The 25,375-nt window shown below is 43.7% G+C and overlaps 1 protein-coding gene across 2 annotated transcripts in view; it reads left to right on the top strand.

The window, feature by feature from the left end:
- RABGAP1 (RAB GTPase activating protein 1) overlaps positions 1-25,375 on the top strand; it is a 138,090-nt gene that overhangs the window by 36,184 nt on the left and 76,531 nt on the right. For both annotated transcript variants that reach the window (XM_069748520.1, XM_069748521.1), the window contains exons 9-13: positions 174-276; positions 1,647-1,816; positions 9,954-10,128; positions 13,912-14,005; positions 24,149-24,299. In XM_069748520.1, the coding sequence (XP_069604621.1) occupies positions 174-276; positions 1,647-1,816; positions 9,954-10,128; positions 13,912-14,005; positions 24,149-24,299 (693 nt within the window). The remainder of the gene's footprint in view (positions 1-173; positions 277-1,646; positions 1,817-9,953; positions 10,129-13,911; positions 14,006-24,148; positions 24,300-25,375) is intronic.

Genomic DNA, 25,375 nt, shown 5'->3' with positions numbered 1-25,375 from the left:
GCACTTTGTCCGGCTCTTCCCACTTGCCCTGTAGCGGTGGCAAGTGGGGTTCATATTTGTGGAGTTGATGTCATTCTTTAAGGCACAGAACCTTAAAGAACCAACCATTTTCTTAATTTATCTTGTGGTGACGTTTCTATATAGCTGGTAATTTGCAAGGTTTTTTTTTTAAGGAATCCATGGGTAAAAGCTCAGATGGAAAGTCCTATATCATCACTGGAAGCTGGAATACGAAATCCCCACATTTCCAGACTGTAAATGAGGAGACTCCAAAAGGTATTAAACACTTATGTAATAGGGCAAATGATAAGTGCAAGTTTGACTTTAGGAGGGTTAAAGAGAATCTGTCAGCCGGACTTCACCCCCCCAAAACTTCTTATATGCACATGTAACTCTTTCATAGACAAGTCCAGCAATACCTTTTACATGGTCAGTCCGTTCTCTGTTACTGAGAAATAAGCATTTGAATTGATATGCAAATGAGGCTAAAGAGCTATGGTAGATCTGAAGCCTCTGTCACTCCCCTGCCTCCTGCTTGGCTGATGACTCCTGTGCCTTATAGGATAGAGGCTGTCAGCCAAGCAGGAGGCGATGCTGGGTCGGGAATAGAGCTGTTATGATAGAGGCTCCTAAAGTCAAACTTGCACTTATCATTTTTATTTTTTTACATTTCTATTAACTGTTAAATAGGTGATTTTCAGTTTAGTTTTTTACATTTTGGTTATTTTTTTGTAGCATTATCGGACTTTGAACATTTGATTGTTTGATCGCTTGTACTATTTACAGCGGCGCTCCATTATTCCTGTATAATAAAGATCACGGTCTCCTATGGTTGGACTTCACAAGAGAATTAATGTGGAGGGCAGCCCATCGGCTCCCCGCAATAACTTTGCAGGGGGTCTTTCCAATGTGCTCCTACAGATCGATCCCCCACCTAAGAATAAACATAAGTTATTAATGACAATATGCTTCTCCAATAAACCGTGTTGAATATATAACTTGCTGCACTGTGAAAGCCCCCATCTTGGGTTATTCCCATCTTAATAAATGGGTATCGTCAGATAGAGCTTATAAAAACAAGCACTTTTGCAATTTACTGCTTATTAAAACTTTCAGCCATTCTTGAGATATTTAGTCTTTTCTTTTGTTTCTCTCTCGATGCCTTGGAGACCGACCACTTTTGCTCGACAGCAGAACATGTGCAGTGCTGACAATCTTTTTTTTTTTTTTAATTGAGCTTTTTCTTATTGAGCTCCTAAGCAGTGCTTTGAAGCTGGCTGGATCGCTCGAGCGCGTCGTTAACTCCTAATCCTCAGTCAGCCGTAGAGCAATGTTTACGAGTTAGACAGCAGCGGTGGTCGATCTCCTAGGCAACAAGCTGTAAAAAGAAAAGTTTTCATATCTCAACAATGGAGGCAAATTTTAATAAGCAGTAAATTGCAAAAGTACTTGTTTTTTTACAAGCTCTATCCATCTATGAGAAAGCCCTGTACTTTTGATTATTGGACACAAGACCTGTTTTGTGGCCTCTAAATACAATCCATGAATGTATCGACTCACAGAAGGCAGAAATGTGGATAATGGTGAGTAATTGAAACATAAAGCAAAATATTAGGGCTTTAACTTAAAGGCATGTTTTCTTACAGACAAGGTCCTTTTTATTACCACGGCGGTGGACCTGGTGATTACAGAGGTTCAGGAGCCGGTGCGCTTCCTCTTAGAAACCAAGGTGCGAGTCTGCTCCGCCAGCGAGCGACTCTACTGGCCGTTCAGCAAAAGAAGCTCCACAGAAAACTTCTTCCTCAAACTAAAACAGGTAATGCAACGTGTTCTCTCTGGGCATTACAAGTAAACGTACTGATTATTAGTGAATCGCTTCTGTGCCGGGTAGGAAAACCTCTGTACTCTGGCTGCAATTTGTTAAAGAAGAAAAAAAAATACACTCTGTGCTTTACTCACCCTCTCCAGGTCCGCTGCTCCCTTTGTCTGGCTGCAGTGCTCCCAACAAGAACAATCAGTGAGCACAGTGGTTCTAAGCTGCTGCTGTCATCTTGGGCAGAGCTGCACAGTTCACCGATTGGCTTCAGCGCTATCAACGTGACATCAGCGCTGCAGACAATAACAGACACCAGAAGCAACGGACCTGGGGAAGGTGAAAAAGGAACAGTTTTTTGTTGTTTTTTTTTTTTTAAACTTCAGCCAGTGGTCGGGGGATTTTCTGAAACTGGAAATCTCTTTTAAATATATGCAAATTTTGGTTTCATCATGTTGGTGGCTTTAGGCCTCACGTTGACGTCAGTGTATCATGATCTGGATAAGGAGGTTCTGTGAGGTCTTCTGACTCTAAGGGTACCGTCACACTATAACATTTCGATCGCTACGACAGTACGATTCGTGACGTTCCAGCGATATCGTTACGATATCGCTGTGTCTGACACGCAGCAGCGATCAGGGATCCTGCTGAGAATCGTACGTCGTAGCAGATCGTATGGAACTTTCTTTCATCGCTGGATCTCCCGCTGTCATCGCTAGATCGGTGTGTGTGACACCGATCTAGCGATGCGATCCAGCGATGCGTTCGCTTGTAACCAGGGTAAACATCGGGTAACTAAGCGCAGGACCGCGCTTAGTTACCCGATGTTTACCCTGGTTACAAGCGTTAAACTAAAAAAAAACAAACAGCACATACTTACATTCTGGTGTCCGTCAGGTCCCTTGCCGTCTCTGCTTCCCGCACTGTGACTGCCGGCCGTAAAGTGAAAGCAGAGCACAGCGGCTGTGCTTTCACTTTCACTTTACGGCCGGCAGTCACTGAGTGCGGGAAGCAGACTGCAAGGGACCTGACGGACACCAGAATGTAAGTATGTGCTGTTTTTTTTTTTTTTAGTTTAACGCTTGTAACCAGGGTAAACATCGGGTAACTAAGCGCGGTCCTGCGCTTAGTTACCCGATGTTTACCCTGGTTACCCAGGGACCTCGGCATCGTTGGTCGCTGGAGAGCTGTCTGTGTGACAGCTCCCCAGCGACCACACTACGATTTACCTACGATCACGGCCAGGTCATATCGCTGGTTGTGATCGTAGGTAAATCGTATAGTGTGACGGTACCCTAACTCACCAGTTTCATATATGGCTGGGAGGCTGTCAAGTTCGAGTCAGGAGACATATGGCTGACCCGTGTATCATAGTTCATACTCTGGCTGTGATACTTGGACATCTGGGGCTTTTAATTAAAGGGGTATTCTCTTGTTATTAAATTGCATTAGTCAGCATGAAAATAAGCAAATTTGCAGTTGACTTTTTCTATCTACTTTTATCCTCCCGCATTGAGATATTTTCTCTTACATGGTGTACAGCTGGTTTCCAAAGAGACTGACCAGCAGAGCCTGGCTGAATGTGTGCAGTAGTTACATTCCAGGCTGAGCAGTTAACTCCTAAGAGCTCAGTAATCTCTCTACAAGCAAATTTGATTTCTATTCAGCTGTAAGCTACTCACCTCACTTTTCCTCTTGGCTCCTGACCAAGCTGCTTTGATCAGACCTGCATAATCACAAACTGTTGCTTGAGGTGTCTGTAATGACACACACTTGTGCTCTAGTCTAGTCCTCTGATTGTAAACAATGTAGATGATTGTAGTGAGCTCATTGAGGAGACATGGGCTGAGTATTATTGCATGATGACTCCTGGTTATGCAATCTCATGAAAGAGAAAAAGTAACCGCCCCTAGAAAGAAGTCTCTGCTTACAACCCCTTGGTAAATCTCTCTATAACAGAGATAAGGAATTAAAAAGTAAAAACCTTGTTTTGTTTTGCCCTGCAGCCATGCCAGAATTGGTAAAAGGTTCACTTTCATCACATAAAACTGATCAAAATCCTGTACATGTGATTTGCAGGAGTTTCCTTTCGTAGAAGGGGCTCAGGAGCTGAATTCTACACACGCAGTATTTGCCGGCTGGATTTGTTGCATTTGTTGTTAATTGGCATGGCCAGAGCTAAGCTCAAATCGCTGCTCCCATCCACCCCTCGTGGCGCGATTTCACAGCACCGATGGGTTACTGTGCCAGCCGGGGGCACTGTATACTGCAATAATGCAGTTTCAAGACCCCTAAGGCTATAATTAGAATCGACACCTTTTACTCCCCCTTTAAAAATAGAGATGGGCTAAAAAACTGTAAAATAAATGGAAGAGAGCAATAGGGTCTTAACCAGGTTAAAAGTTTGATGACTAAAGTTAAACCGCTCACCTTGTAATGTTGTGTGACATAACACTTAAAGAGCCTAGAGACCAGATGCAGCACCTTCCATAGAATGTCAATAAAGGTAACCGGATTGGAAGTGTTTCTGCGCCATCTGGAATTAGGACACGAGTTATAGTAGATGAAATCGCAGGGTTATTGTCACCATATTTCAGAGTCCACTGTCTCCTTCTTCAGGACAGCCATTCATGTGGAAGGAGTCGGTGGACTCTGAAATGTGGCGACTATAACCCTGCAATTACATCTACTATAACTCGTGTCGTAATTCCAGAGGGCCCAGAAACACTCCCAATCCAAAATAAGAAAACAAAGATGAGGGTAGAGGAGGAGATTGTCAGATGCCCCCCTACCTACAGTCTGCACAGAAGATGGCAATTTCTATTGATCAGATTCTATGTAGATTATTTTTCTATCTTTTTCTTTAAAAACTAGATTATTATTAGAATGAAGATATGCAAGGAAATCTGTTATGGCATGAGATACACTGTCCCAGATTAGGCATACATCGTCTATATACCGACCATACCACCATATAGTTGGTGAGGCTGTATGCAGCGTCCAATCCGCAGCGCTTACTGACCGTGGGAACATACCCTTATACAGCCAGCACTTGCCACTAGGAGCAGCAACCAGAGCTCAGTGCTGATCACTGCTGATTAACCATTTACATGCCACTGTGAATTTCTGAGCACTTAAATTAAGTGGTGGTGGGACAAAATCGCAGGGTGCCAGATACCTTACCATGGTATCCTAGGACCTTCTGAAGACACCCCATCCCCCCAACCACCGTTAGGCCTTCATGTGAGAGGTTTTTTTTCTTTAACTATATACTGCAATACTAGGTATATAACGCAAAGGATCAAACTCCGATTCATGTCCCTCTCAGGCTGCCGTCACACTCGCAGTATTTGGTCAGGATTTTTCATCAGTATTTGTAGCCAAAACCAGGAGTGGGTGATAAATGCAGAAGTGGTGCTTATGTTTCTATTATACTTTTCCTCTATTTGTTCCACTCCTGGTTTTGGCTACAAATACTGATGTAAAATACTGACCAAATACTGCTAGTGTGACGGCAGCCTTAGGGTGACTAAAAAGTCAACTTAAAAAATACATGTTTTAAAAGTAAACCTAAAAAATTAATATAGCCCCTCTTTTTTTTTTCGATCTGAAAAGAAAAGAAAAAAAAAAAAAAATATGTTCGGGATTGCAATATCTGTAAAATTCAGAGCTATGTAAATATAATACAAATGGCAAACGTCATAAAGAAAAAAGTATTCGGGAAAAAAATAATAGCAATTTTAGGTCTTTGCTTTTTTTTGAGGTGAGGGGCAATGTGTTGAAAAAACCCTATGTGTGCCCCAAAAATAATACCAATAAAAATGACTGCACAATGTGCAAAAAATAAGCTCCATTTCTGTGGCTATGCTGTGGGTGGAAAAAAAAGTCTACTTCTTTCACAGTGGGTATGCAAATGGCCTCTTCACAGTGGAAGAGAACTCTAGCGCAGGGGTCCCCAACTCCAGTCCTCAAGGCCCACCAACATGTCATGTTTTCAGGATTTCCTTAGTCTTGCCCAGGTAATAATTGCATCACCTGTGCAATGCAAAGGAAATCCTGAAAACATGACCTGTTGGTGGGCCATGAGGACTGGAGTTGGGGACCCCTGCTCTAGCGCCACCTATTGGATGTAGCAATCCTAAAGGTCAATGTCGCCACCTTTTCAACAGCCTGTCCGCATGATCTAAGGCCCCACATACGACAGGTTTGGCCAACGGCCGAGTTTCTGCTGAGATGGCTGTCTGCCAAACGATCGGACGAAGGATTGTGCAGCCAGCTAATGTGTCTGGCCAGCCTTAGCCCATGTGCACATGATGCGTTTTTGTCGCATTTTTTTTTCTCCCCACGCAGATTTGGTGCAGAAAAATCCACAGCGTTTTTCAGAGTTAGAAAGGTGAATGTGATTTTTGAAGTCTCTCCACTTATTTTATCCTTGCAGATCCGAAAACTGTCAATTTTTGGAGCGTATCTTACTCATGCTAATGAGTAGGGTAAAATGGCGCAACAAAAAATGCACCTATTTTATGGGTAGCACATCAGAATTTGCAGCAGAATGTTTTGCTGTAATTCCTGAACGTGTGCACATAGCTTTAGGATAAGAAACCAGACAGACACAATGTATGAGCAGTTTAGCCTACAATATTTAGAGCATACGACCCTTTAAAAAGGACCTGTCCCCAGGTCAAAAGTAAACAGTTTTTGCCTTTTTATTTTGTTTTTTGTAACTTTTGTGATACAGTTCCAGAGAATATGAGCCTTTTTATTTGGTAGTAATTTCCCTGATCTTTACTAAGGGGGCGTGGCTCACTGGATCCTCTGGGGCGTGGCTCACTGGATCCTCTGGGGCGTGTCTTTAGACTGCGCTGTAGAATTACCGCCAGCCACGCCCTTTTGTAAAGAACAAAATTGGCACAAGATAAAAAAAGGCCTATATATCGGGAACCAAATGGTGGATTTAAAACCGAGCTAAAGTCACAGTACTCATGGGAGAAACCACAATAAAATAAGAGCAAACCCTGCCCACTTCTGATCTGATGGCAGGTCCTGTTTAAGCGGTAAAGGTCCCCCAGAATGGAGCATTAATCAGTCGGACTTGCGTTTCCTGACCGGCGGCGGTCTGCACGGCACTTCTCAATAATGAAGCCGTCTATCCTGCCTGAAGTGCTGCTTGCGGCTCCAACGTGTAGACGCTCTTAGACTGATCTTCTTGGTACGGCTGGGATATTTATATTCTGGGATTAGCGAATGATACATTCATTATAGAATTATCATTTCTAGGACTCTGCAGCATGTCATCATTCATTCCCTTTCCTTAAAGTGACCCTCCAGCAGTTCATGATAAAAATTGCGCTATAAATGGCTAAAACACTGTTAAAATGCCCTTTGCCCATCCTTTTTTTTTCTTCTTTCTGGTACTGCTATTATTACCAGTCCCCTTCTTATTTCTGTAGTATGGCTACAAGCTTATCTGACTACTATTCATGCTGCAGTTATGCAATCTTAGATGTTCCCCCTGTGGTTCGGCTGGTATAGCCAACCAGAAGGCACAGCCTGAGATGCCACCCAGGCGGGGGGATATCTCTGGCAAAGGAAGCAAAGTCTGTTGCCCGCGAGTGCTCCAACTCAGCTAACATTTGACTTTAACTGCAATACCCGAGAATGGCCACTACACGTTGCGGTGACGTCCATCAGAAGGGTTTCCGAGCTCGCCGCTTTATCCTGCCGGGCACCTTTCCTTGCCTTTCATCAGGACAAAGTAGTTTCTTCCGAAGGTGGTCTCATCTTTTCACCTTAATGAGGACATCATTCTTCCCTCCTTTTGCCCGCAGCCCAAACATAGGGTCGAGAAGGCTCTCGATTCTCTGGACGTGGTACGGGCTCTCAGGAGGTACATTTCCAGAACGGCTCATTTCAGAAAATCGGACGCCCTTTTCGTGCTCCCGGAGGGTCACAGAAAGGGTTTGGCTGCGTCTAAATCCACGATAGCCAGATGGATCCGATCCGCTATCCAGGAATCCTATCGGGTCAGGGGCAGTCCTATCCCGGCGGGGATTAGAGCTCACTCCACTCGGTCGTTGGGTGCTTCCTGGGCCATCCGGCACCAGGCAACAGCGGAGCAGGTTTGCAAGGCCGCAACGTGGTCCAGCCTGCATACTTTCACAAAGCATTACAATGTCCACATTCACTCCTCTGCGGACGCGGCCCTTGGCAGGCGTATCCTGCAGGCGGCCGTTGCGCATTTGTAGTCAGATGGTACACGGAGTTATTTGGTTGTATTGTTTCCCTCCCAGGGACTGCTTTGGGACGTCCCATGGTCCTGTGTCCCCCAATGAGGCGAAGGAGAAATAGGGATTTTTGTGTGTACTCACCGTAAAATCCTTTTCTCCGAGCCACTCATTGGGGGACACAGCACCCACCCTGGTAGCCTTACGGCTCGTTACCTTTTTTGGTCTTTGACTGTTTGTTTGACATGTTATATTCTAATGTTACTTGATATATTGTTGTTATTATCCTACTGCTTTTGCACTGAACTGGGTCTCTGGTAGCCAGCATGAGGGTGTATACTGCAGGGGAGGAGCTAACCTTTTTTTGTCTCAGCTTAGTGTCAGCCTCCTAGTGACAGCAGCATAACCCATGGTCCTGTGTCCCCCAATGAGTGGCTCGGAGAAAAGGATTTTACGGTGAGTACACACAAAAATCCCTATTTTTGTTTTTTTTTGCTTGTTACAGGAGACTAGGGCTTCTGTGGAATTAGGCGTTAAGTGGGTATAACTGTTTGTTATTTTTAAAAAAGAATGTAAATAAGAATGGAGAAGTGTGTTTTGTTTTATTTCTAATAAAAGACTTTATACTTGCTGTATCTTTATTTACAATATACCATAACTATAGGATTAGTAATGGGTAGGTGTCTCATAGACGACTCTCCATTACTAAGACATGGGCTTGATGTCACCTGACAATACAAAGGTGACATCAACCTAAAAAATATGAACCCCACTTGCCACCACTACAGGGTAAGTGGTAAGAGCCAGGTAAATCGCCAGAATTGGCGCATCTAATAGATGTGCCTTTTCTGGGTGGCAGGTAGTAACTATTTTTAGGCTGGGGGCCAATATCCACAGCCCCTTACCAGTCCCCAGCTGTTTGCTTTAGCACGGCTGGTTGTCAGAAATAGGGGGGGGGGGACCCCACTCTGTTTTATTTTATTTAAATTAATAATAATAAAAAAAAAATTGAATTGGGGACTACTCTTTTCTTCAGCCTTGCTGAAGATGACAGCTGAGGGTTGCAGCCTGCAGCTGTCAGTTTTGCCTGGCTGGTTATCAAACATACAGGGAAACTCACACAGTTTTTTAAAATTATTTATTTACAAGCAGGCACCAGCTGATAAATACTGGGAGCAGTAGTGCCATCAGCCGACACAGTGACCGGAGGGTAAGCTTTATACCTATGATCACAGTTGCGCGCTCATGCTGTCTCTTGACAGCATGCGGACCACGGCTGTCTGACCGGCGGTAGTGATTTTACCGCTGATAAGCGGCGTTTGATGCGCTGTTATGCGTATGACAGCATGGCAAACACTGGATGTTCGGGTCCCCATGCAAGTGAATAGGGTTTGGGTCCGGGTACTATTCCGGTACCCGAACTCAAACTTTTTGTAACGGTTCGGCCGGACCCGAACATCCAGCTGTCCGCCCATCTCTAATTATCGATATGCAATCCCTGGACAACTCATGTAATCTGTGTGGCCCCTTTTATAATAGGCAATCAATGTATGATCAGGGGGTTCACCCTCCCGGTGAAGGGGCTGCCGTACCTGCATCATTGGTTACACAGGCACAGAGAAAACTACAGTTGTGTAAAATGTCATGGTATTTGTGGCTTGATGCTTGCGGTCTGTAGTTGGAGTATGTGGTGATATGGCTGCAAAACGCGTTGTGCCTGCTCAAAAGATAGGGAGCCAGATTATTTATGTATTTAAACGGGATTTTTAATAAGGTGTAAATTGCGGAGTTGCTGGTTTTTACAGGCATTTTTCAGTTTTACCCATTTATGAACTTGAGACTTTCAGACGGTTAGATTAATAGAGAAGCAAGGTGCCATGAATTCTGTATCTGAAGCACATTGCGTTCTGTTACAGATCGAAAGGAAGGAGCGGAAGAGCAGCTGCGACACCTTCTATGAGGTCATGTGCTTGGAAAGCGAATCGGAAAGGGAGAGGCGGAAAACCACTGCAAGCCCATCTATCCGTCTTACCCAGTGCGGACCGCAAGGAACCAACATCCCCTCACCGCCGGAGGATGACGAGGAGGAAGGTGAGCGCAGCAGGCCCATCCACCAACCTAATGCTGTGTCCTGAAAGTGCTTCTCCTGTAACCGGCCTCATAGTAACATGGGTCACTGTCTGTAAAGGGGGGTGTCCGAGACTAAGGGTCCGACACTGGACACCCCCTGTTGTCAGCATGGCTCCATACACTGTCCGTGGCTGCTCCCCGCTAGTGACCGGCAGATGAGGCTCAGTACCTGGGAGCTGATATTCAGGACATATCCCATGGATAGATCATCATTATTTTCAGTCCCGAACAACCCCTTTAATTCAGTATTCCCAATGGATGAGCAGAGGCTGATAAGGGCGCCCTGACCAAATGGTTTGGGGTCTCACAGAAGGTCACGGAGGATAGCTCTTCCTTGTGTTAGCCCCCCATAACCCCTCTAAAGACTTTTTTTTTTCTTATAAGAAAGTAAAGCAACAGTTCTAAAAAATTGAATAATCCAGGGATTACATAATCAGAAGTGAAGAAACAGGAAACACTTGGTAGAAAAGTGAAATTGTCTTCCCCCAACCCCCCCCCCCCCGAGAAGTCTGATTCATCCTTATATCTGGCATCTGTACAACAAGGCACTTCCTGTGCTGAATCCGGAGGAAGCTCCTTGTACGGGTGGAGCTTTGATAGAAAAGAAAGGAAAGCGGGTAACTCTGTGCTAGCGATGAGCGAAGGTGCTGGGATGAGGTGTTATCTGAGCATGCTCATGTCTCTCTGTGCTAGTGATGAGCGAATGTGCTGGGATAAGGTGTTATCTGAGCATGCTTGTGTCCTAATTGAGTATTTTCGAGTCCCTGCACTTATTAGACAGCCACAACACATAATGGGATTGCCTGTTTGTTAGACCTGCATGTGTTGTGGCTGTCGAACAGCCGCAGGGACTCGAGCAATTTTTTTGAGCACACTGAAAATACTCAAGTAGGACACAAGCATGCTGAGATAACACCTTATCCCACCACGCTCACGTGTTACTACTCTGTACCCATGACCATACCACATATTAGTAGAGTGGATTCGCAGAGCCCGGTCCATCAACCACCTCAGTAATTAGAGCACTGAGAACCACCTCTCGCTTGATGAGACCTCTTCTCTTGATTAGCCGTCCTGGCGTGGCGCACATGGGACCTCGTGCCAGGCCGGCTAATCAGAATAAGAGCTGGTCCTGGTCCGACAGAGAGATTACAAGTGCCGGGCATCGGAGAAGTGACGGCAGAGATTCTGGGTTTTGTGTGTTTTTTTTTTTTTTGCAGATCTATTCCTCTCTTGTCATCAGTAAATTGTTGATGTCGCACCCATTGCACACAGTGAGGAGATACAGCAAACGTTAACCCTTTGGCTGCTGGGTCTGTGGGCAGAAGGAAAGGTGCCCACATTACGTTATCCTCCCGGCCCTTCATCTGAACCGTGAATGGGTGATTCTCGGATGAGCTGATGCAGCATAAAAAAAAATCTTCCCTGCGCCCAAAGCTCTCCATGTTATTGACAGCTAGTAATGGTGTATTATTACAAGTGCCCCGCGCCACCCACACACACAAATCTCCTCTCCGGCCCATTTTTTTTCCAGTTTCCTCTTACTGTGAAGTTATAAGATAGAAACAGCGCCACACTTGCCTGTAGGCAGCACCTGGTATTGCAGCTCAGATTTTGTATACACAAGCATTTATCCACTTTACGTCTACTCCTCATAACTCATTGTGCAAAAAGTGCAGCCGTGAGCCGTTCCCTAAAAATATGCCTGTGTTACATTAACTTTACCAAGCTGCAATACCAGACTCCACCTGTAGTCAGGAGCAGCGCTGTTCAGACTCCCTTATCTTTTCCCAGACAACCCATTAATAATTGAAGTGTCATATATCTTTCTTATATATATATATATATATATATATATATATATATATATATATATATATATATATATATATATATATATATATATATATATATATATATATAATATATATATAATTTTTTTTTTTTTTTTTTTCTAATTCCACAATTTGCTTTACAACATCTGCTTGTTGTCAGTGAATGTAATGTTCTTAATAACCATCAGAGGCCTAAAGGGGCTGTTCACTACTCTGACAAACCCTTCTCAATCCCCCAGTAAAATAGTAACCCTTATACTCCCCTCCGGCTCCGCTCCAGTGTTGGCATTGTCCCTCCCGGGGATTGCATGACGTTATGTCACGCGATCCCTGAGGACAATCCGCGCTGATATTCTCCTATTAACACTTGCAAAACAAGCATGGCTGTATTTAAATAAGAGTTTTCAGCTGTCCGCCAGTGTGGTTCATCAAACTATACGTTAGTCGCGCTCCCCTGGTCCGACGCTGTCTCCCCGCAGTTGTACACGGTGTCTGTTCACTGTGTTGTAGCCAATAACTAAACTGCTGCTGAGCTCACTGATTGGCTGCAGTGCTGCCAGAATAATGCCAGCTTTGCAGAAGAAAAAGACACAGGAAGCTGCAATTTAGACTGCGCAGGACCAATGGAGGGGGAGTAAAGCCAGTTTTTTTTTTTTTTTTTTCTTAAGCAAACTGCAGCCAAAGGGCAAGGGTTTGACAAAATCTGGAAACCCTTCAAAGTAAAAGTAGTTGATTTCCCCCCCCCACCTCCTAAGTGTGATTGACCTCCCTCAGACCTGGTAACGAATTATAAGCCCCCTCCAGCACTTGCACACAGTGGTCCGAGGACGGCCAGCCTGGGAGGGATCTGGGCTTCAATCACCGAATAAGGTACCCAGTGTTATAAATATAAATCATATAAAACATACATTTTAATATTAAATGTTTAAATATATTATTCAAATATACCAAAATAAAGAATAGTGAATCCAACAGCCAAGCTACTGTCTGTATTGTGAGGGGAGGGTGGATCACCCTTATGTACTGCTGATGTCTCTCTGCCTACCAGCGGAGGTTGGCACCCTATTCCTGCACAGTGATGCCCCCATTCGTTTGCTGCTTTCCCCTAAATGACCCTGTTATAAAGGTATGGGGTGCAGAGGACTCAGCTTTAGGTACCGCATGTTTATAATCAGGTCAACATGGCGCCCTGCTTCTGATAAATCATATGGCATGTGTAATATATCCGAGAGAGAGGCTTTATAGCCGCAAGGCAAACACAAAATGGGGTCATACTGGGAGAGGAAGATGCACACATCTCAGGATAATCTCCCCATTATGTTAGTCTAATAATTATAACAGGGTAATTTAGGGATAGGGAGACGAGTGGGGGCATCACTGCGCAGGAATAGGGTGCCAACCTCCGCTGGTAGGCAGGGAGACATCAGCAGTATATTAGGGTGATTTTTTTTTCTCCCCCCTCCCCTCACAATACAGACAATAGCTTGGCTGTTGGAGTCATTATTGTGTATTTGGGTATATATGAATAATATAATTTTAACGTTTAATATTAAGTTATGTTTTATATGATTTAATATTTATAAAATTGGGTTCTTTATTTGGTGATTCAGTTCTATTCTTTGTTACTTTCCTGATTGATATACGGAGGGGACCGGGCATTTCGGTAAATGATTATGCCCAATTTCTATGCTGCAGTCAAACTTACTTTGGCTCCTTATACCAAATTTGCCAGAATGGAACAACCTCCAATATTTGCGTCCTAGATAACACGTTTGGGGCCTAAAGCCTAGTGACGGGTTTCTTTTAGCACCACCTGTATAATTCTTCTGCACGTTATGTGGCTGAGTTCTGTTCCTGGGTTTCATTGTGACGTCCTTTCTGAGCACTTCTATGTTATTTTCCCCCCTAGATAACGATGAACCCCTTCTGAGCGGTTCTGGAGATGTATCCAAAGAATGTGCCGAAAAAATCCTGGAAACCTGGGGAGATCTCCTGTCAAAATGGTAAGAGAACATCTATGTGGTGTTTATTCATTATTACAATCCTCCTGCCGACTCCCGTTAATTCAGAACTTCTTATGGTTCTGGCCAGAAAATGATGTTAAGTCCCAGTGTCGCCAAACTGGAACCATTGATTCCAATGTGTGTTGGTGCCAAGAGAGGCTTGTTGTTTTTTTTTTTTTTCCCCCTGACAAGTTGTAGTTTTGAATGACACCATTCATTTTATCATAAAATGTCCTGGAAAATGGCAAAAATATTTACCCTTCTAAAGTCAGTACTGTGTAGAGCCTCCTTTTTGAGCAATTACAGCTGCAGTCACTTTGGATAAGCCTCTATGGGCTTTCCACATCTGGCCACTGGGTTCCTCAAGGCAAAACTGCTGCAGCGCCTTCATGTTAGAAGTTTTCCTCTCATGAACAACAATCTTCAAGTCTGACCGCAGATTCTCAATTACATTAAGGTCTGGGCTGTGACTAGGCCACTCCGAAACATTTACGTATTTCTCCTTAAACCTCTCAAGTGTTGGTTTAGCAGTTTGCTTTGGGCCACTGTGTTGTTGGAAGGTGAACCTCCGTACCAGTCTCAAATTACAGACTGAAACAGGTTTTGCTCAAGAATATCTTTGTATATCGCACCATCCTTCTTCCCCTCAACTGAGACTATTTTCCCTGTTCCTGCTGACGAAACACATCCTCACAGCATGATATTGCAACCACCATGTTTCACTGTGGGGATGGTGTTTTTTTTGTTTTTGTTTGATTAGCTGTGTTTACCTTGGTGGCCAAAAAGTTAATCTCGTTTTATCTGATAACAGTATGTTCCTCCATATATTTGGGGACTCTCCTACGTGTGTTTTGGCAAACTCAAAGCTAGCCTTAAAATTTTTATGTGTTATTAAAGGCTTTTTTTCTGCCCACTCCTTAATAAACTCCACCTCTATGAAGTGTACGGCTTATTGTCGTCGTATGGACAGATACTCCAGTCTCTGCTTGGGAACTCTGCAGCTCCTTCAGGGTTACCATTGGTCTCTGTGGCCTCTCTGATTAATGCCCTCCTTGCCTGGGCTGACCGTTTTGGTGGGCGGCCCTCTCTTGGCAGGTTTGTTGTGGTACCATATTTTTATCATTTGATGATAATGTGGGGGGAGGAAGAAATAACAATTTGCTTGCGTTTTATTGTTGTTTTCTTTTAAGGAAGGTATGATGACCAAAAAAACCCAGACACAATTCTTGCAATTTGATTTTTTTTTTCTTTTTACCAATTACGATGATTAATGCTCGGGTCAAGTAATGTTTTTGATATATATACATATGATTTTATATTTTTGCCCTTTTTTTTTTTTTAGTAATCTGAAAAACGAATGGTGATTTTTAAAAATATTCTCTTTTTGTGTGTTTTAAAAACAAACAAACAAACTTTCTGCTTCCGTTTGTTACTTAAAAGAGAAAAGGCAGATTTTGTTTTTCCAAAATCTAAAAGCAGCATAATGTAGGGGCAGAGATCCTTATTCCAGGGATGTGTAACTTGCTCAGCAGCTTGCTCTAGTTTCAATATTCTCAGTGTTTTATCAGCAGGAGATTATCACTAGAGGACTAGTTGCCAAGTGCCAGGCAGTCCATCATCTAATCCGTGTAACCCTACCCCCCATCACTGATTGGCGGCTTTCTGTATACTCCACATTCAGAGAACTGATAGATCTACAGCAGATATAACCAGGATTATATCTCAACTGTAGCAAGCAGTCCGGTAAGTGACACATCGCTGGAATCGGGGTCTCTGTCCCGACATCATGCTGCTCTCAGATTCTGTAGCAAAAATTCACTTTAATTTCAGTCCCCTTTGGGGACTTGAACCTGTAATTTCTACCATATCAACCACCTTTGCCCCACCATGATAATGTCAGATCTTGAATGACGGAAGCAATAACAATCTCGCTTTCTTGAGGATTTTTTTTTTTTCTTAAAGGGACACTGTCACCTGAATTTGGAGGGAACAATCTTCAGCCATAGGGGCGGGGTTTTCAGGTGTTTGATTCACCCTTTCCTTACTCGCCGGCTGCATGCTGGCTGCAATATTGGATTGAAGTTCATTCTCTGTCCTCCATAGTACATGCCTGCGCAAGGTAAGATTGCCTTGTGCAGGCGTGTACTACGGAGGACAGAGAATGAACTTCAATCCAATATTGCAGCCAGCATGCAGCCAGCGGGTAAGGAAAGGGTGGATCAAACACCCGAAAACCCCGCCTCCATGGCTGAAGATTGTTCCCTCCAAATTCAGGTGACAGTGTCCCTTTAAACACCTGTCTGGTCTCTTGAGGGGAAAAAAAACTGCTTTATCTGCTCAACAATTCCTTCCCAGGAGAAAAGTATGAAAACTTGCCATTTTTGCTCTTATTTTGTTCCCGCTTGCCCCTCGAGTAATACATTTTTTTTGTTTAACCCCTTAGCGACCGCCGATACGCCTTTTAACGGCGGCCGCTAAGGGTACTTAAACCACAGCGCCGTTAATTAACGGCGCTGTGGAAAAAGTCCATAGCGCCCCCCAGAGGCCGATTTTCTCCGGGGTCTTGGCTGCCGAGGGTAGCCGAGACCCCAGAGAACATGATTCGGGGGTTTTTTAACCCACCCGGCATTTGCGATCGCCGGTAATTAACCGTTTACCGGCGATCGCAAAAAAAAAAAAAAAAAAAAAAGCGATCTCTTTTTAATTTCTCTGTCCTCCGATGTGATCGCACATCGGAGGACAGAGAAAAGGGGTCCCAGGTGGCCCCCCAATACTCACCTAGCTCCCCCAATGCTCCTCGTGTCTCCCGGTGGGCGCCGCCATCTTCAAAATGGCGGGCGCATGCGCAGTGCGCCCGCCGGCCGGCACCGGGAGAATCTTTGGGGTCTCGGCTGCCGGGGGTAGCCGAGACCCCAAAGAGCATGATCGGGGTCGGTATTACCGACCCCTGTTTTGCGATCGCCGGTAATTAACTGTTTACCGGCGACCGCAAAAAAAAAAAAAAAAGTAAAGTGTAATTCTCTGTCCTCTGATGTGATCGCACATCAGAGGACAGAGAAATAGGGGGATTCGGGGACCCTAGCATACTCACCTAGGTCCCTGGATCCTCTTGCTGCTCCTCCTGGCCGCCGGCAGAAGAACATGGCGGACGCATGCCCAGTGCGCCCGCCATCTGTCTCCATCTGCCGGCCGGCAGGAGAACAGCAGTTGGGGCTAAAATTAGGGGTAGGGGTAGGGTTAGGGGTAGGGGTAGGGTTAGGGGTAGGGGTAGGGGTAGGGCTAGGGTTAGGGGTAGGGGTAGGGCTAGGGTTGGGGCTAAATTTAGGGTTAGGGTTGGGGCTAAATTTAGGGTTAGGCTTCTTTCACACTTACGTTGGTACGGGGCCGTCGCAATGCGTCGGCCCTACATACCGACGCACGTTGTGAAAATTGTGCACAACGTGGGCAGCAGCTGTAGTTTTTCAACGCATCCGCTGCCCAATCTATGTCCTGGGGAGGAGGGGGCGGAGTTACGGCCACGCATGCGCGGTCAGAAATGGCGGATGCGACGTACAAAAAAAAGTTTCATTGAACGTTTTTTTGTGCCGACGCTCCGCCAAAACACAACTGATCCAGTGCACGACGGACGCGACGTGTGGCCATCCGTCACGATCCGTCGGCAATACAAGTCTATGGGCAAAAAACGCATCCTGCGGGCACATTTGCAGGATCCGTTTCTTGTCCAAAACGACGGATTGCGACGGAATGCCAAACGACGCAAGTGTGAAAGTAGCCTTAGGGCTAGGGTTAGGGTTGGGGCTAAAGTTAGGGCTAGGGTTGGGGCTAAAGTTAGGGTTAGAGCTGGGATTAGGGATAGGGTTTGGATTAGGGTTGGTATTAGGGTTAGGGTTGGCATTAGGGTTACGCTTGGGATTAGGGTTAGGTTTGGGATTAGGGTTAAGGTTAGGGTTGTGATTAGGGGTGTATTGGGATTAGGGTTAGGTTTGAGGTTAGGGTTGAGATTAGGATTAGGGGTGTGTTGGATTTAGGGTTTTGATTAGGGTTATGGTTAGGGTTGACATTAGGGTTGTTTTGGGGTAAGGGTTGTGATTATGGTTAGGGTTAGTGATTAGGATTATGGATCAGGTTGGGATTAGGGTTAGGGGTGTGTTGGGGTTAGGGTTGGAGCTAGAATTGGGGGGTTTCCACTGTTTGGGTACATCAGGGGGTCTCCAAACACGACAGCCAATTTTGCGCTCAAAAAGTCAAATGGTGCTCCCTCCCTTCTGAGCTCTGCCGTGCGCCCAAACATTGGGTTACCCCCACATATGGGGCATCAGCGTACTCGGGATAAATTGGACAACAACTATTGCAGTCCAATTTCTCCTGTTACCCTTGTGAAAATAAAAACTTGGGGGCTACAATATCTTTTTTGTGGAAAAAAAAAATATTTTTAATTTTCACGACTCTGCATTCTAAACTTCTGTGAAGCACTTGGGCATTCAAAGTTCTCACCACACATCTAGATAAGTTCCTTGGGGGGTCTAGTTTCCAAAATGGGGTCACTTGTGGAAGGTTTCTACTGGTTAGGTACATCAGGGGCTCTGCAAACGCAACATAATACCCGCAGACCATTCTATCAAAGTCTGCATTCCAAAACGGCGCTCCTTCCTTCCGAGCTCTGCCGTGCGCCCAAACAGGGGTTTACCCCCACATATGGGGTACCAGCATACTCAGGACAAATTGGACAACAACTTTTGGGGTCCAATTTCTCCTGTTACCGTTGTGAAAATAAAAACTTGGGGGCTAAAAAATCTTTTTTGTGGAAAAAAAAAATATATTTTTTATTTTCACGGCTCTGCATTATAAACTTCTGTGAAGCACTTGGGCATTCAAGGTTCTCACCACACATCTAGATAAGTTCCATGGGGGGTCTAGTTTCCAAAATGGGGTCACTTGTGGGGGGTTTCCACTGATTAGGCACATCAGGGGCTCTCCAAACGCGACATGGCGTCTGATCTCAATTCCAGCCAATTCTGCATTGAAAAAGTAAAACGGCACTCTTTCTCTTCCAAGCTCTGCGGTGCGCCCAAACAGTGGTTTACCCCCACATATTGGGTATCGACGTACTCAGGAGAAATTGCACAACAACTTTTGTGGTCTAATTTCTCCTGTTACACTTGTGAAAATAAGAATTTGTGGGCGAAAAGATCATTTTTGTGTAAACAAAAGCGATTTTTTTATTTTCACGGCTCTACGTTATAAACTTCTGTGAAGCACTTGGGGGTTCAAAGTGCTCACCACACATCTAGATAAGTTCTTTAAGGGGTCTAGTTTCCAAAATGGTGTCACTTGTGGGGAGTTTCCACTGTTTAGGCACATCAGGGGCTCTCTAAACGTGACATGGCGTCCGATCTCAATTCCAGCCAATTCTGCATTGAAAAAGTCAAACGGCGCTCCTTCACTTCTAAGTTCTGCGGTGCGCCCTAACAGTGGTTTACCCCCACATATGGGGTATTGACGTATTCAGGAGAAATTGCATAACAAAATTTATGGTTACATTTCTGTTTTTACACTTGTGAAAATAAAAAAAATGGTTCTGAATTAAGATGTTTGCAAAAAAAAGTTAAATGTTCATTTTTTCCTTCCACATTGTTTCAGTTCCTGTGAAGCACGTAAAGGGTTAATAAACTTCTTGAATGTGGTTTTGAGAACCTTGAGGGGTGTAGTTTTTAGAATGGTGTCACACTTCATTATTTTCTATCATATAGACCCCTCAAAATGACTTCAAATGTGATGTGGTCCCTAAAAAAAAAATGGTGTTGTAAAAATGAGAAATTGCTGGTCAACTTTTAACCCTTATAACTCCCTAACAAAAAAAAATTTTGTTTCCAAAATTGTGCTGATGTAAAGTAGACATGTGGGAAATGTTATTTATTAACTATTTTTCGTGACATATCTCTCTGATTTAAGGGCATAAAAATACAAAGTTTGAAAATTGCAAAATTTTAAAAATTTTCGCCATATTTCCGTTTTTTTCATAAATAATCGCAAGTAATATAGAAGAAATGTTACCACTACCATGAAGTACAATATGTCACGAAAAAACAATCTCAGAATCAGCAGGATCCGTTGAAGCGTTCCAGAGTTATAACCTCATAAAGTGACAGTGGTCAGAATTGCAAAAATTGGCCTGGTCATTAAGTACCAAATTGGCTCTGTCACTAAGGGGTTAAATCCGCTATATGGTTTCAGAGATATTTAGTGCTGGATTTTTATGATCTTTTTCAGAGGCGCATGGCTCCCCAGATCCTCTGGGGCGTGTCTTTAGGCTGCTTTGCATAATTACTCTGAGCCACGCCTCCATATTAAAGACCATAAATATCATAATAAAAAGACTCCGATCTTTGTACCCTAATGGTGGATTTAAAGACAGCAAAAAATGTGTTACTCTTGGAAGCAGTGGGAATAAAATAAGAGGAAATGCTGGGCACTACTGAACTGATGACAGGACCCCTTTAAACACAATGAATTAATGTTTAATCACAACTGTGGTGTACTCCTGATAATTGAGGGAAAAACTGCACCCGGAACCCAGCACAGACTGCAGGATGTGTGATTAGGAATGGGGGGAAAGAAACGGAGCGGACTGGTGACCTGCTTCCAATAAATGAAGTCTAATTCTATATCGTAAATGTTTCTCCAGACACCGTGCATGCGGGGCCGCTCGATCAGTCCCTCTGATTAGCTGCTAAATAATTCTATATCATATAACACCCTGCATCATGCTGCGTAAGGAAAAGGCCCAGGGATGCCAGCGCAGACAGTCAGGAGCAAGCGATAGCCTCTCTTTAACCCTTTGATGACCAAGCTTTTCTTTCTTGTGTTTTTTCTTTCCCCCCCCCCCCTTCTTGATCAGCCATTACGGTTTTTTATTATTTCATCCACATACCGTATGTTGTGTTTTTTTTTTTTTTGTTTTTTTTTGTGGGTTGAGTTGTAGCTTTGAAAAACACAATTTGTTTTATCATATATTGTATAGAAAAACGAGAAAAAAAACTGCAGTAAAATGGTAAAAAACAAAACACCAGTTCAACATTTTGTTTTTTTTTTGAGTTTCGGATTTTGGAATTTACCGAACGGTATAAATATTTTTAGATTTTAGTGGTGTTGGGCAATACTGCACGGAACAATATTGAATGGTGTTATTTTTTTTGTTTTTGTTTTTTGTTTAGTTTTTGTAAATCCAGGACGCCTGGATGTGATCCACGAACGCTTCAGATAGGCAAAATTGAGCTTTGAACTTCATAGCTAGGTGTATGCAATCATGAGAAAAGCTACTTAAAGTGGCCACTTGCAAGTTGTTCTCCTGTTTGAATCTCCTCTGAAGAGTGGCATCATGGGCTCCTCAAAACAACTGTCTAATGATCTGAAAACAAAGATTATTCAACATAGTTGTTCAGGGGAAGGATACAAAAAGCTGTCTCAGAGATTTAACCTGTCAATTTCCACTGTGAGGAACATAGTAAGAAAATGGAAGAACACAGGTACAGTTCTTGTTAAGGCCAGAAGTGGCAGGCCAAGAAAAACATCAGAAAGGCAGAGAAGAAGAATGGTGAGATCAGTCAAGGACAATCCTCAGACCACCTCCAGAGAGCTGCAGCATCAACTTGCTTTTTGGAAGAAGGACCTGTGGACTGATGAAACCAAGATTGAGTTGTTTGGTCATACAAAAAGGCGTTATGCATGGCGGCCAAAAAACACAGCATTCCAAGAAAAACACTTGCTACCCACAGTAAAATTTGGTGGAGGTTCCATCATGCTTTGGGGCTGTGTGGCCAATGCCGGCACTGGGAATCTTGTTAACCCCTTCATGACCAGGGGATTTTTCGTTTTTCCGTGTTCGTTTTTCGCTCCCCTCCTTCCCAGAGCCATAACTTTTTTATTTTTCCGTCAATTTGGCCATGTGAGGGCTTATTTTTTGCGGGACGAGTTGTACTTTTGAACGACATCATTGGTTTTAGCATGTCGTGTACTAGAAAACGGGAAAAAAATTCCAAGTGCGGTGAAATTGCAAAAAAAGTGCAATCCCACATTGGTTTTTTGTTTGGCTTTTTTGCTAGGTTCACTAAATGCTAAAAATGACCTGCCATTATGATTCTCCAGGTCATTACGAGTTCATAGACACCAAACATGACTAGGTTATTTTTTATCTAAGTGGTGAAAAAAAATTCCAAACTTTGCTAAAAAAAAAAAAAAAAAAAAAAAAATTGCGCCATTTTCCAATACTCGTAGCGTCTCCATTTTTCGTGATCTGGGGTCGGTTGAGGGCTTATTTTTTGCGTGCCGAGATGACGTTTTTAATGATAGCATTTCGGTGCAGATACGTTCTTTTGATCGCCCGTTATTGCATTTTAATGCAATGTCGCGGCGACCAAAAAAAGTAATTCTGGCGTTTCGAGTTTTTTTCCCGCTACGCTGTTTAGCGATCAGGTTAATACTTTTTTTTATTTGATAGATCGGGCAATTCTGAGCGCGGCGATACCAAATATGCGTAGATTTGATATTTTTTTTATTGATTTATTTTGATTGGGGCGAAAGGGGGGTGATTTAAACTTTTATGTTTTTTTTATTTTTTTCACATTTTTTTAAACTTTTTTTTTTAACTTTTGCCATGCTTCAATAGCCTCCATGGGAGGCTAGAAGCAGGGACAGCACGATCGGCTCTGCTACATAGCAGCGATCTGCTGATCGCTGCTATGTAGCAGAATTGCACGTGTGCTGTGAGCGCCGACCACAGGGTGGCGCTCACAGCGACGGGCAATCAGTAACCATAGAGGTCTCAAGGACCTCTATGGCTACAATGGAGACGCATCGCCGACCCCCGGACATGTGACGGGGGTCGGCGATGACGTCATTTCCGGCCGCCCGGCCGGAAGCGGTAGTTAAATGCCGCTGTCTGCGTTTGACAGCGGCATTTAACTAGTTAATAGGTGCGGGCAGATCGCGATTCTGCCCGCGCCTATTACGGGCACATGTCAGCTGTTCAAAACAGCTGACATGTCCCGGCTTTGGTGCGGGCTCACCGCGGAGCCCTGCATCAAAGCAGGGGAGCCGGCATCGGACGGTATAGTACGTCCGATGCCGGTAAGGGGTTAAAGTTGAGGGACGCACGGATTCCTCTCAGTATCAGCAGATTCTTGACAATTATGTTCATGAATCAGTGGCAAAGTTGAAGTTACGCAGGGGATGGATTTTTCAGCAAGACAATGATCCAAAACACCACTCCAAATCTACTCAGGCATTCATGCAGAGGAACAATTACCCTGTTCTGGAATGGCCATCCCAGTCCCCAGACCTGAATATCATTGAACATCTGTGGGATCATTTGAAGAGGGCTGTCCATGCTCGGCGACCATCAAACTTAACTGAACTGGAATTGTTTTGTAAAGAGGAATGGTCAAAAATACCTTCATCCAGGATCCAGGAACTCATTAAAAGCTACAGGAAGCGACTAGAGGCTGTTATTTTTGCAAAAGGAGGATCTACTAAATATTAATGTCACTTTTCTGGTGGGGTGCCCATACTTATTTACCTGTCAAATTTAGTTTGAATGCAGATTGCCCATTTTCTGTTAGTACAATAAACCTCATTTCAAGGCAGAAACATTACTGTGTCCAACAGTTATTAGATATATGAAACTGAAATAGCTGTTGCAAAATTTTTTTTTTTTTTATAAAACATTAAGATTAATAGGGGTGCCCAAACCTTTTCATATAACCGTAAATGTAATATATGTATAGCGCACACACACACACCGCCATATTTCAGCCTTTTGTTCCTCTGACAAGCGATGCGCGGCTCCACTGTATGTGTACAGCAGGTGCTACACAGAGGTTGTAGTGAGTGTCCTGCTTTATTTTGGGTGTGAGCGCACGTGCCAGGGGTCTGAGCTGAATGCATGGGCGGTCTGCAGTTGGTTCCTGAGCGCCCTCCAGTGGTGGCTGTAGGTAGAAATGTTTTCACTGTTCCTCGATAGTTTACATGTTCTCACCATTGTGTGGACTAGTAAAGTTGATGAATACGGGGCTGCAGGTGGGTGACGTTTTCTCCATGTAAATGTCCCTTCTTTCTTTTGCTCTAATCCCATTTTACTGTTTCCAGGCACCTGAATCTGAGCGTGCGTCCGAAGCAGCTGTCCACTCTGGTGAGGAGCGGCGTGCCGGAGGCATTAAGAGGAGAAGTGTGGCAGCTCTTAGCCGGATGTCACAACAACGATTACCTGGTGGAGAAGTACAGGCTGCTCATCACTAAAGTAAGTCCAGGACGCCTGGATGTGATCCACGAACGCTTCAGATAGGCAAAATGTTTGGGTCAAACCTTTCCTGCCCTAATGACCTTGGCAGTGTGTAAATAGCGCCAGCTGACTTATTTTAATATCGAAGTCCGTCCCATTCTCTTTCTCTCCGTCAGAGAAGGGGGCTGGCTTACCTATTGAAATAGGCTGTCAGCCGGTCCCCGTCACACGCTGATAGAGGAATGGATTTATTGTGTTGAGGGTAGGATTGGAAGCGATATAGATCAGAGCCAGGATAGAGCAGGTAATAAAGGGGCCAGTTATGACATGATATGTATGTTATATAGCTAACTATGTAATGTGTTCATTGCAATTACATGTTTTGTTATACACATGTTTGCTTCCTTTTTGTGCAACAGTGAAACAGAAAAAAAGGCAAATTGGATATAAATTCACACAAATCCCCAATTCTTGAAACTTTTTCAAAATTGTGGGTAAACAACTTTGTTTCAAGCATGTGATGCTCGTTCAGACTCGCCTGTGGCAAGAAACAGGTGTGGGCGATATGAAAATCCCACCTGAAACCAGATAAAAATGGGAGAAGTTGGCTCAATCTTTGCACTATTTGACTGAGTGTGGTACACTAAGCATGGAGAACAGAAAGAGAAGGAGACCACTGTCTGAGGACTGTGTGTATGTATATGTGTGTGTATGTATATGTGTGTGTATGCATATGTGTGTGTATGCATATGTGTGTGTATGCATATGTGTGTGTGTGTATGTGTGTGTATATATGTGTATGTATGTGTGTATGTATGTATGTATATATATATATATATATATATATATATATATATATATATATATATATATATATATATATATATACACATATACACATATACAGTGGACAGTGGGGCAAAAAAGTATTTAGTCAGTCAGCAATAGTGCAAGTTCCACCACTTAAAAAGATGAGAGGTGTCTGTAATTTACATCATAGGTAGACCTCAACTATGGGAGACAAACTGAGAAAAAAAAATCCAGAGAATCACATTGTCTGTTTTTTTAACAATTTATTTGCATATTATGGTGGA

This window comes from Ranitomeya imitator, chromosome 2, assembly GCF_032444005.1.
Source record: "Ranitomeya imitator isolate aRanImi1 chromosome 2, aRanImi1.pri, whole genome shotgun sequence".
Classification (NCBI taxonomy): domain Eukaryota; kingdom Metazoa; phylum Chordata; class Amphibia; order Anura; family Dendrobatidae; genus Ranitomeya; species Ranitomeya imitator.
The sequence above is the reverse complement of the archived record's forward strand: the minus strand, read 5'-3'. Positions and strand labels throughout refer to the sequence as shown.